Here is a 13,625-nt window from a genome sequence, read left to right as displayed (position 1 = left end):
CAAGAGGCTGAATAATGTTCATTATCTCACAAGAAGAAGGCATTTATTTCCGATTAGAAACATGATAATTTGTACATTATATCATACTTTCTCATTCCGTAAATTGTCTCGGGACCCCCCCAAATCATCTCACGGTCCACTGGGGCGTCCCGACCCCCAGGTGGAGAGCCACTGGTCCGTATAGAAGAACTAACCTGCTGTAAGTGACTGACAGCCGTCTCCCTGGTCCACAGGTAGAGGATCCTCGCATCGCCAGACTGATAGATGGACGAATCCTGATGGGACGGGACCTGGGCATCACCACTATACAGGTACTGTATATACGATCTGTTCTGTTCTATCCTTCTCTTCTCTTCTCTTCTCTTCTTCAGTATGCAGGTGGTCTATTCTATTCTCATGTAATATATTCCCTTCTGTCAGTCTTCTATTATAGTTTAAAGCTGCACTAGGCAAGAGATATCTGTGTAAAAATACTTCTATTTTAACAGCCTTAATGACAAACTGGGGCTGCAAGAGATAATAGCACCCCATCCTCCCTATAGGTGAGATGCCACAGATTTGCTCTTTTTGCCCAAATTAATTTGTGGTGTTGGGTGAGGACGCTGGTGGGAAACTAATCCATCAATATCAAAGCTTGCAAAAAAAACAAAACTGTCTATTGACTATTGAAAAATTTAAAAAGCTACCTCTCACTGCCATTTGAGGCCGGGGTTATGTGAAATTGCCCAGTGCAGCTTTGAACTAATCTCACTAAGAAAGTAGTCCCATCAAAGTCTAAGATATTGGTTCTTAATCTAAAGTCTAAAGTCTGGGCCCCCCAGTGGGTCACAAGATGATTTTGTGACATGATTTTATGAAGTCAGAAAGAAATATATTTTGAATAGGCCAATTATTATTGTGGTTTTTAAGGGTGTGAAATTCAAATTTTTCAGCCACTGGGCCTTTTCCACTCCTTAATCAAGTGAAACAGCCTGAAAAAAAAAAGTAACAATCATAAGCTGAAACGGTTGAGGACCGCTGGTAAAACACTTGCTAAATACAACATCCTGCAATCAACTCCTGGAACACATTTTTAAGTATTTAGAAAATGCAAGCACTGGTTTCAACAGCGCTGATGTATCAATCACTTGTTGGACAACTATTCCAGTGATGGAGGGTTCAGGATGTCTGATTATGTGAAGTGCAAAGTCGTTTGGCAACTCACAGTGCAGCCGTAAGCACTCCAGCTATGTACATACACACTCCTTTTCTCTCTCTTTTTGTCTCTCCTCTCTCTCATTCAGCCATAAACTTCTCTAGGTATTTGCAAAGAGCCCAGCAGTCTCTCTCTCTCTCTCTCTCTCTCTCTCTCTCTCCTTCCTCCCTCTCTTCCAGCCATAAGCCTCTCCTGCTAGCTCTTTAGCGCCACAATTAACTGTCGGATTTGGCCCCGTCATCTCAGTGTGATGTTCATGCATTATCCACACACACACACACACACACACACACACACACACACACACACACACACACACACACACACACACACACACATACACACACACATTTAATCACCATTGTGATTAACTGGGAAAGCGGAGACAGTCCTATACTGTCATTCATACTGGTGTCCTGTTGTAAAGAAAAATATAGCAAAATATATTTTAGCCCTAGTCGATACAGTTTCTATTCTATTCTATTCTGTTTTATTCTACTCTGCCCTGTCCTGTACTATTTTACTCTATTCTATTTTTAACTCTCCTATGAAGTCAATTCCGTTCTATTCTATCCTATGCTCTCCTATGCTATTCTATTCTGTGCTGTCTTATTCTATTCTATTCTATTCTTTTCTATTCTATTCTATTCTATTCTGTTCTATTCTGTTCTATTCTGTTCTATTCTGTTCTATTGTCTTAAGTCTAGCTCTGCTCTGTTCTAATCTTTCATGTAGCGATATTTAACATTTTGTTGTGCAGGATTGCATTGCTTAAAGTTATGTTAGATTTAATTCTATGTTCTGTCATCTACATGACTGCCTGACTGACTGGAATGTGTGTGTGTGTGTGTGTGTGTGTGTGTGTGTGTGTGTGTGTGTGTGTGTTAGAAGTTGGCTGGGGGTGACTTTAGGGCAATAAGGGAGAATATCTTGGGGATTTGGGGGAACAGCTGGCTATGTGTTTGCATCCCTCCAACTGGGGACTGCTGCACGCACGCACGCACACACACACACACACACACACACGCACACACACACACACACACACACAGAAAACACAGACAGCTGTGTGCTGTTTGGGAGCCAGGAGAGAGAATTTACCCAGCATTCCCATCGAGATGCCAGAGCCGACAGCCGTCGTTTGATAGTTTGACATTTCAATTTTACCCCCCACCACCGTCTCCCCCACTCTCGCCTCCTCTCTCTTCCCCTTCTCCCTCTCTCCCTCTCCTTTTCCCCCAGTCTCTCTTTCTTCTCATCTTATTCTCTGTCTATCTTGGAGAGCAATCCCAGAGCCGTCAATCATTGCATTTTGTTACCGCGCCGACGGTGGGATTGAGTGTGACGCCCCGACATGTTCGTTGAGAGAGTTTCTTTGTACACCAATCAGATCTGCCTGTCCTCTTGTCGCCGGGCGGAGTAGCACTACAACACAGGGCTCCTAATCTCTCTCTCTCTCTCTCTCTCTCTCTCTCTCTGTACCCCAAACTACTTTGCTCTCTCTCTTTCTGTCCTCCTCTATCCGTCACTGTCTCTCTCTCTCTCTTTCTCTCTGACACTTACTCTATTCTCTTCTTTCTCTCTTGCACGCCGTCTCTCACTTACACTCATAGTCTCCCTCTCCTACTGCCACACATACACACACACACTCTCTCTCTCTCTCTCTCTCTCTCTCTCTCTCTCTCTCTCTCATTCACTCTCTTTTACTTCCACTCTGTTTTGGCCTTGTGTTTTGTTTGGGCTAAGTTGTCTTAGTTGAATGCTGACACATTGAAGCACAGCTGGAAGGCAGAAGGGAACTGTGTGTGTGGGTGTGTGTGTGTGTGTGTGCATGTGTGTGTGTAGTACTCCACTACTTAACGTGTGTTGGATTGTGTCAGTGATGTGAAGTGACAGCAGCAGTGTTTTCGAACCGGCATTGTCTTCACACAGACAAAACCCATACTGTCAGCTTTTACGGGCCTGTGTGTGTGTGTGTGTGTGTCTGTACGTGTGTGTGCATGCGTGCATGTGTGTGTTAGAGCAAACATGACACTATGTTTACAATGTAGACATAACTATTAGTGTCAGTTTACTAGATCTACAGCTTGTGTGTATATGTGTGTAGTATGTTGTGTGTGTGTGTGTGTGTGTGTGTGTGTGTTAGATTCCTAGTTCTAACCGATACTGTCAGTCTTTGTGGCCCAAAGCACAGCAGTGTTAACCAACTCTCACTGCTCCACTGTCAATGTAAAACACTTTCCTATCAACTTAAGGCAATAACCTCTGTGACAAGAACAAGAGCCTCACACTCCCTCACTGTGTTTCTGAGCGTTAACGAGGCTTTTAATGTGCAGCGTGTTAAAGCATCATGGGTTTTTTTATTATTATTATTATTATCTGAGTTTCTGTTTCTGGATTTGTGCTTACCGATATAGATATCGCACATCGGTAAAAACTGACACTTACTCTGAAAAAACGATTGCTTAAAAGAAAAAGTAAAGCACGATTTGGGTTACTATTAATATTATGTGTCGTCTCAAAACCTTTGCTCAGAAAATATTCTTTTGTTCTCGAGAATAGAATAATATGTTTTATTTTAAAATACAAACTAGTTCATTTCAGGCAGCAAAATATTTTCCAAATAGCTATGAAGTGTTTTGGAATTACACTCTTCAACGTTTAGCAGCTCATCGTGGTCGAGTAGCATGCAGCTCGCACGATCATCATTTTCACCGGTGTGTCACAGTGAATTCAATTGTCAAAGCTCACTTTACATGACAATGCTGCCAGCTGATGAAAAATAAGACTTTTTCTTAAACGAATGACTTTCTACTCCTAGTTAGAATTAAAATGTTGTTTTGTAACTATTTGTGTTTTCTTTTTCATTCCCTCTGTCGCTGCAGGTCCTGTCCCCGCTGTCCGACTCCATCCTGGCAGAGAAGACTGTGACTGTGTTGGATGACAAGGTAAAAAATGATCACAAAATAATATACATGGCTCGATTTTATGTATTATGGATACTGGTGCATTTTATCTCCATGTATTATGATTATGTATTGTGAAATATGTCATGCTGCAGGTCAGTGATCCCATTACGGACAATAAAATGATATATTATTAGGCTATAATACAATGTAGTCAGGTATTGGAATAAAAATGTAATAACCTAGAAATGACAGTTGTATAACATGTATCTTACAAAAGTGCATATAGTGCATACATCAAACATTTCTATATAGCATGTTCATAGTGCTGAAATATTCAGTTGTGAATCTTTAAATGCCAATCATTTTGCTATGTTCCTATTTTAAGTCTATTTTTCCTGCTGTAACCTCGTACTATTTGCTGCTGTACACGCTAATTTCATCTCATCTCTTATCTTATTTGTCCAACATCTATTTTGCATTAATACTGATGTCAGATTATGTCTTTATCTCCATACAGTAGAATCAGTTTAGTATATTGTAACATTTCTTGTACCGTCCAGCGGCTGAAAAGAGAGAAAAGCTTGATTTTTCTAAGCAGTTCCTCTTTGGGATCAGCACTACAATGGCTACATCTGTTAGTGACCATCGCAGTCTTTGGAGCACTAAAAGATAGAGAGAGTACTGATAGATACAAATATATATAAATAATGTATGTAATGTCATGTATAATATAAATGGATGATTTTTATGTTTTTGTTGTTGTTTTAACCGCTGTCTCTTGTCTGTCCAGGTGACCATCACAGATCTGGGAGTCCAGCTGGTCGCGTCTCTGTCCCTCAGTATGACAGCAAGTCCTGGGAATAACCAGGCGATACAGCTAACTACTACTGCCACAGACCTGCTACACACACCCAAACAGGTAGACACACACACACACACACACACACACACACACACACAACCACATCTCCATCTCTGCTATATATTATATCCCCAAGGTTGTAATTATTGGACTTGAATGTAACTTGCACATGCAGACACAGATGATAACCAAACATAGACACGTAGATGCATTCAGGTGTGCCACAACGCACACACAGACACACACACACACACACACACACACACACAGGTAGACTATATCGCAAACTATTTCCATTCCTGCTGTAATATCCCCAAGGTTGTAATCACAGAAGTTAAACAGTAATTCTGTGCAGCTAACATCCTAAGATATCACTGCTATCTCTCTCCCATAATCTGTTTCCAATTAGGAGAGTCTGTGACTGCCAGGCTACAGCGCTACTTAGCTCCAGTTAGAACCATTTAAAGGTCTGCAGTCAGTTTTTAGCAGCAGTTTGTTGATTGACGATGCATCAGACCTGAACAGCTCTTGAAACCTCCCACAGAGACAGCTAAGAAACCTGTCTAACCAGTTCTGCAACATGCTGAACATGATGACCATCTTACACACAATTTTAACTGGATTACAATTGATTATGATTGTGTTTCTCATTGGCTCCAACTGTAAAACACGGGACAATTATCAAATTAGATTATAATCATTAGATTTACAAGTCAAAGATGGAGGGGATGAAGGAGAAAAAAGGAAAGATAAAGAAGGAAGGATAAAGAATGAAGAGAAAAGGCATCAGTGAACAGAGAGGGGAAAGTGGTTGTGATTATATAGTAGCTAAAAGTAAAGAAATTAACTAAATTAACTAATTAAGGAGCTCTCCTACTTTATTCCAGTGCCGTTATGTATCTAAAGCAGAGGCGCCGAGCTAGTGGTTAGAGAAGTGAGCTTGTGAGTTGAAGGTTGCTGCTCAGTGTCCAGCAGTAGAAGACTGAGTTAAGTGTGTATTTTTGGTTTTTTCTTTTTTTTTTACCAGGTAAATCTCACTGAGATTAGGAATCTTGTTTCCAAGAGAGACCCGGCCAAGAAAGCAGTATCAAAAACATACATAAAAGTTACAGACAAACAACATAAAAATGATGTAAATACACAGTATAAATAATCACAAGTGAAAATCCATCAAAATATTACAGTTCATAAAATAAACAGAACAAAGACAGTTTCCAGTAGAGTCCGTCTCCACGCCCTTCATAAGCATTTCAAATTCTCCCATCAGATCGATGCAGGTTCACCAAGTTTTCCCTGGATAAATAAAAAAAAAGGAACCGTTAATTTAAAACCAAAATAACTGAACTCTAAAATAATCCACAGGAACACAGACACTGAAACTGTTTACTGCAGTGCAGAGGTGGTTTTCTAACGCATACATGTGTATACAGTCACACACACACACGCACGCACACACACACACACAGAAGCACACATTTCTTCTCTCACTCACATACAAAAACATAGATGCACACTCACACACACACACAAACATAGCCTACATTAATTTTGTCTTGCTTGCTTTCGCTCACTCACACACAGATGCACAATGCATAAATATACGCTCACACACACACATACACACACACACACCAAAGTGCAGACATAACCACACACACTCACCTGCACCCACACATACACTTGTGTTGTACAGTATCTACTACAGTAGTAGCTAAGCTACAATATTACTAGCTAATCTTGACTCTCTAATCACTCTGCCAAGGGTTATTTTATCAAACTATCCCAAGCTATTATCCCCGCACTCTCTCTCTCTCTCTCTCTCTCTCTCTCTCTCTCTCTCTCTCTCGCTCTCTCTCTCTCTCTCACTCTCATATTTCCTTATTTTATCATACAATCCCAGGTTATAATTTCCATCCAAGGGCTAATTGGACGAGGAGCAGCTCATTACGATGAAAGAAGAGATTTCATCCTGCGTTTTATCCAAACGTTCACCCCCCACTCTCTTTCTATCTATCTGTCTGTTTTTATCTACATCACCCCATTACCTGGGGAATGGATGGAGGGAGGATAGAGGCGAAAGAAATGGAGGGAGGAGAGAAGAATTGAGCGGATGAGGAGGATAGAGAGGGAGAGAGGAAGAATAGAAGTAAGAAGACAGGGGGAAAGGAGGAGGCAGGGAAAGAGAGGGGAGGAGGAGGGAGTCGAGGAGGCGAGAAGGAAAAAGGAGAATTTAAAGTGAGAAATAGAGAGAGGGAGGGAAAGAGAGATAAATTGTTGTTCCTAACATTGGAGCTTAATTACCTTTGTTGGGAGTTTTTGCCGTGTTACTTACCTACACAATTTTCTCTGTGTTCTGATTAAAGAAAGCAAAGGGTTTTATCAAGGGAAATTAGTGAGGCAAGTTCACTTAAAGACAAGCAGAGAAAAATACCCTCTCTGTTGGACTCCGATGTTGTTATATATGGAAGAGCTGCAGCTAGAAGAAGACTGTTGACAAAAACATTCAGCTTCTGAGTATTTGTCTTCATTGTAAGGGAAGAGACAGAGATTGGAGAAAGAGAAGACAAAGTCAGACAGAGAAGGTGTGCGTGTGCGTGTGTGTGTGTGTGTGTACGTGTGTGTGTGTGTGTGTGTGTGTGTGCAAGACAATGTGTTCAGGTTTTATGTGTGTGTCTGTGTTTTTTTGGGTTTTTTTGTGTCTTTGTGTGTTGCTCCAAGAGTAATAACATGCCATTAATTTCCATTGTGACCAAGAAGCACACTACGCAGTCACTCAATAAACCGATCACAGTCAAGCTGCCAAGGCCAACACTGCAGAATATCTCACTTTGTACACTCTCAGAAAAACAGGTTTTGGAAAATAGCTACAATCCCATTAGTGCAGCAAGCTAGAGCACTTACAGTAAGGTGTATCAAGGAGGGACCAGTCCTTTGACCCGATTTACTAGGGATGGACGATTCAGAATTTTTTGGAAGTCGATTCCGACTCCTTGTAATGGAATTGATGGAATCGACTGTAAATCGATTCTGATTCCAAATGAAAATCAACAAAATGTATTTATTACATTACCACAAAATGGTACAAAACTTGGTACAAAGTTCTATAAAGTCTGGTTAGCTCAACGAGTTGTGTAGCAACTGTCCAATTGATAAATTAATTAGATTCTTCAATTCCAGAGTTTGGAGTCAAGATTGGAGTCAAGATTGAAGAAGAAGAATTAGAGTCAACAGGAGTCAACTCTAATTCCGTTTATTAGTAGAATCGATTCTCAGAATCCATGTGATGGAATCGTGAATCAACTCTTTTGAAGTCGACTCTCCATCCCTACGATTTACCAATATACAAGATCTGATGTAACCATCCCTTGTGCTATTTTGGGTGATCGTGTGTGTCGTCTCACGTGAATGATGCAGGCACCCATTGGGCATTGGTAATGCATTTCGGCTAGATATAAAAGCCTGTTTGATCCCTCTGTAATAACACTTTTTAACTTGGGCAACAACAGAGACTGCATCTATTTCCTTACATACATCAGTGCTGTTAATGCACTTGGGTTTCATTGGATAATATAAATAGTCAAATGACAAATGCTACCACAGTCTTTCTTCTTGCTCTCTTCCAGGAAGCAGCGATCAGTGCGTGGATCCAGTACAGTGACGGTTCAGTGACACCGCTCGACATCTATGATCCCAAGGACTTCCTCCTCTCAGCTGTCTCATTGGATGAGAGTGTCATCTCCACAACCAATCAGGTACTATCCATAAGTAGCTTCCTCTGTCTGACCAATAAATTAAATCTAAAGCTGTTGTTTGTCTAGAAATACCGCCACAAACATCATCCGTTGTTGACAAAACAAAAATGATAATTATTTTCCTTACTATAAAATATCTAAAGCATTGTATACACTCATGGTAAATACAGAGTTACTTCCACAAATCCAGCTGCACAGCCATTGCTAAACAACATGCAAATCTATCTAAACTGATTTCTATTTGCAGGTAGCAACCTAAACGAAATCCCACTGCTGTGTCTGTTTAACTTCATGTTGTCTCCGCTGTCAATCAGGAGCAGCACTGGCCAATTGTAGTGGCAGAGGGCGAGGGACAGGGGGCGCTGGTTCGTGTAGAGATGGTCATCTCTGAGACCTGCCAGAAATCCAAGAGGAAGAGCGTGCTGGCGTCCGGAGTTGGCAACGTGATGGTGAAGTTTGGAGTAAAGAGCGAGGAACGAGGAGTGATGGGAGGAGATGGACAGGAGGAGGGAGGAGGGACGGACAACAGCACCAGCGAGCAACGGACTAAAGCAGAGAAGGAGGGAGGAGAGTGGAAGTACAACAATGCAGCGGCGGACCGAGAGGAGAGCGCCATGAGGAAGGTGGGATGGATGGATGGATGGATGAATGGATGGATGGATGGATGGATGGATGAATGAATGATTGAAGGGCAAGGCTGGCGTTCAATTCACTATCAGTTCAGTCAATTCAGGAAGTGGATTTTCTTCCATAGACACCATCACTGTGGTCCTGTGTAACCAAATGGATAGAGCATGACATTAACACTGTCAGGGTTAGTGGTTTAGTTCCCACTGGGGCAACCCATGCTGAAAATGTATGCAGTCACAGTGCATACACAAAGCACTTTGGATTAAAATGGCCATCAAATAGCATTTTTTCTGTCTTCCAAATTCAAATACTGAGAAAATAAGGTTTTCATATCCAACCTATTGAGAAAGACAAATACTAAATTAGACAAATTAGACATAGTTTCTATGTACATTTTGATCTGATTGAATTACAGTGTACTGACCCAAGACCTGTGGAGGGTGGAATGGATAGATAGGGAATGTTAGCAGAACCAAATTAGTGCATTGTTACGAAAAACTTGCGTCTCTCAACAAAATAGTTACCAGACCATTCCTTGCAGATTGCAATTGCTGAGAAAAAAGCAAAACATATTGTTTTTGCAGCTGAAGAAAAGCTCTATTTCCTAAAAAATCCTTTAGAGTTACTTGAAATCGTACATAAGAAGAGGCAAATTATTGACATCTGCAAATTAACATGAGCAGGAGTAAAAAAAAAACTAAGGCTTTGTGTAATTGTACTTTAACCCTGTCCCTATGTTCCTCTCCTTTCTCCAGGTTAGCACGACGACCAAGACCACAGTGACCCATCGTGCCTCAGGCGGTAAACCTGCCAGCGGCGGCAGCAGCAGCAGCCGGGGCGGCGGCCCCAGCCAGGCGGGGGACTATAGCAGCTACCCAGCCCAGGTGGAGGTACCTGGGACTGGGGAGAGCGACCTGTCCCAGAGCCCTCGAGGCTTGTCGGACCTGGAGATTGGGATGTACGCTCTGCTTGGAGTATTCTGTTTGGCGATACTGGTTTTCCTCATCAACTGCGTCAGCTTTGCTTTCAGGTAAACTAATGTGAAAACTGAGGGTCCTGGTAAATAATATGAAGGGTTTTCAGCAGTAGAAGTAGGTTAAAGCAAGGTCTCTATGCATTGGTGGTGTTGTGGTTTAAGACCCTATCTGTAGACCCACATATGAACCTGCAGGTCCAGGATCAAATCCCATCTGAACCTTGTCTCCTGTGTCTCCCTTTCTGTGCCTTCCTACTGTCTAAATAAAGAAGCAACTAGTCAGGGAAGAGGACTACCCACTGTCCTTTTAAGAAAAAAAACAGCATAGGCTAACGGTATTTACAGAAAGTAGTTGATTGACAAAATTGTACTTCCTAGACTGACTGCCATGTTTCCTCTGCAGGTACCGTCACAAACAGCTGCCGGTGCTGGAGGCCGGAGGCAACATGAACCACGCTCACGACTGGGTGTGGCTCGGCAACGAGGCAGACCTTTTAGCCGACCACTCCGACCAGTGCCAGGGCCCGCTGCCGGATGAGTGCACCACCATCATCGACCGGAGCGACGGAGGATACGAGGAGAACAAGTACCTGCTGAACGGGGCTGGTAACAGCTTGGTGATGGGCATGGGTACAGGCATGGGCACCATGGGCGGCGGCACAGGTGGACACCGGGGGATCGCTCACGGACAAACCTTGCCCAGATCCGTTCCCGAGCCACGGCAGTGCCTTTCAGCAATCCCCAGTGGTGGCAAAGACGCCACTGGTCAAGCAGAGCCTCTGAATAATTCCCCCCGAGCCACTGCGGCTGCTGCGGTCGCAGCCGCCAAACGCAAACGCGTCAAGTTCACGTCTTTTGCCACCGTTCTGCCCAACGATGACTCTGGTGGAGGCGGCCCTTACACCAACTCCTCGGTCCTGGTGACCAACGGGAGCGAGGATGACATCAAGTGGGTGTGTCAGGATATGGACCTGGGTCAGTCGGAAATCAGAACCTACATGGAGAGGCTACAAGACAATCTGTGATTGGTGGAAAAGAGCCTGACAGAGATGGAGGGGGAGAGGATGAGTGCGGGAGGGGGAAGATGGACAAATGAGTACAACTCACCTGTAATGCCTTTGCAATGGATGAAGGGAGGGAGAATGGGAGGGAAATTAAAGGAAATAAGGAATGAGACGGCAAATTGGTTGAATACAGAAATGACAGGAAATAGGAGGAGAGAGGAGAGAGGAAAAACAGGAAAGGGAATGTAATGCGTGGAGAGGGGTTTGTTAGGAAAATAGAACAGACAGTGTCGGGGCTACTTACATTTAGCTTCCCTTATCCTACTGAAAACATACTGTCATCACTAGATCACACTGAAATCAATGGTAGCAAACATTAAATAACATTGTATGATTTTATGTTCTGAATATTATTTATTGTGACAATATTAGTGTAATAATAATCAATAATAAAATATATTATTGGTTATGAATGACATGAACTTACTGTAAACCATTGTGCTAAATTCTGGGTGTGTTATTGGACAAACAATATTATGCCATTGTACAATTTAATGAGGATGGCGAGAACTTACATTGTGTCCGGACATACCAAGTCTACCAATTTAGAATATTGTTGTAACGCTGCAACCATTTTCTACTCATATGGTGCATCACCACTATTGGCTGTGGCTGTTATTGATTATTAACAACTGTACTTTTATTACACAAACCTGTTGTTCGCCTACCAAGGTGGCCGAGTGGTTATGTAATGAAATATTGATTTCTCTGAAGAATAAGTATGCGTCAAAGTTAAAGTCAGTTTGTTCCTATTCTATCATCAGAATGCCCCATCTCCTTCTGGCATTGCTCATGAGTAAAATATGATAAACATGTAAAAAAAAATATATTCCAAGTACTCAACTATTAACGCAAGCATTTTGCAAAGTCACCAAAGGGAGTTGACGTTCACTGTTGAATATGGACAATCTTGCTCTTTCCTTGAACAACAGAATGTTTTGAAAGTGCGCATTGGAAAACTGTGTGTCGCAGAAAAGACTATTTCTCCCTTGGATCCAGGACAGAGGCATTTACACTTGCACAATTACAAACAGGAAAGGACATCAGCCGTATTTGAGGTTTACTTCCTGTTTCCTGAAACCTTCCAGCCAATGACGGCTTACTCCCTGTATTCGAAACCAATCCTGTCATCCCCTGGCCCCTCTCCTTGTATGTGATTGGACAGCAGTAGAAACATTTGTTTGTGAACTGAAATACACAGCAGAAATAGTGTATGTAAAAAGAAAAAAAAAAAAAAAAGGGAGACTGCCTGAGGTCTCTTATATACAAGGAGGCTGCTTGGGCTTTGCAAAGCCTGACCGAACAGCTTAATAATGAGGATTATTTAAACCAGTAACCATGTAGGCAACAAGACAGACCAGAGAACCTGAGGAGTTACACATGGAGAGAACGGGACGTCCCGAATGACGTTAAGATACAAGGTGACACCAAATGACAATGGAGTGACACTCTTGAACATCTAGCGAATTGACGTGGGTTCATGAACTGTGTTTGTTCTTGGTAATCAAAATAGTATTTTTTTTCCTCCTTTCATTTTTTATTTTTTGCTTAGATTTTTTGATAGATAGAATGTGTTTTTGTTAAGCTTTTCCACTTATGTTTTTTCCTCATTTGGGAAAATTTAATTGTATCTTTTTATTTTTAGAGATTTATTAAGATTTTAAGGATAAATGATTTTTGTTTTTTCTCCTAGAAATCTATTTATTTATTTTAATGTTAGAGAGGGTGAGGAAGGAAAGAAAGATGGAGGGCAAAGAACGAGAACTGAAAAAGCATAGGAAGTGCTGGTGAATGATAGCACATAAGAGAATAAATGAAAGGGGGGAAAGAGAGAAACGGCAGCAGATGCCTCACCTTCGTTTAGCTCAGGTGACGAGTCGTGAAGAACCGACAATACAAGAGGAGAGCTGTAAGATTGTAAAGATCGCAATATTTATTTATAAATGTGTTACTGTTTCAGAGTACACTGTATGTTGTAAATAAATAAACATGCTTCAAAGTGCTTGTGAATAAGACTGCAGGTCACTAGCCAACAACATAGTGATATTTTGTACATTTTACAGTGCAAACATGGTACACAATACTATCTACCACCACCATGTGAAAGTGATCTTGGTTCTTTTCTAAAGATGTTCCTTTCTTTGTTTAAGGTGGTGAATTTGAGTTGTTGTCTCTGTACAGGGTAGAAGTCGGTTTACCTCCATAATAAGATGTGAAAATGGAGGCGATCCGTCGTA

The 13,625-nt window shown here is 41.8% G+C and overlaps 1 protein-coding gene across 1 annotated transcript in view; it reads left to right on the top strand.

The window, feature by feature from the left end:
• LOC139929890 (transmembrane protein 132C) overlaps positions 1 to 11,349 on the top strand; it is a 190,800-nt gene extending 179,451 nt beyond the window's left edge. The window contains exons 10-16 of the mRNA XM_078285377.1: positions 234 to 311; positions 4,081 to 4,143; positions 4,895 to 5,023; positions 8,590 to 8,718; positions 9,033 to 9,341; positions 10,104 to 10,378; positions 10,728 to 11,349. Coding sequence (XP_078141503.1) covers positions 234 to 311; positions 4,081 to 4,143; positions 4,895 to 5,023; positions 8,590 to 8,718; positions 9,033 to 9,341; positions 10,104 to 10,378; positions 10,728 to 11,349 — 1,605 coding nt within the window. The remainder of the gene's footprint in view (positions 1 to 233; positions 312 to 4,080; positions 4,144 to 4,894; positions 5,024 to 8,589; positions 8,719 to 9,032; positions 9,342 to 10,103; positions 10,379 to 10,727) is intronic.
• The last annotated feature ends 2,276 nt before the right edge of the window (positions 11,350 to 13,625 follow it).

This window comes from Centroberyx gerrardi, chromosome 8 (genome assembly GCF_048128805.1).
Source record: "Centroberyx gerrardi isolate f3 chromosome 8, fCenGer3.hap1.cur.20231027, whole genome shotgun sequence".
Lineage (NCBI taxonomy): Eukaryota > Metazoa > Chordata > Actinopteri > Beryciformes > Berycidae > Centroberyx > Centroberyx gerrardi.
Note: the sequence above shows the minus strand (reverse complement) of the source record. Positions and strands in the feature narration are given on the sequence as shown.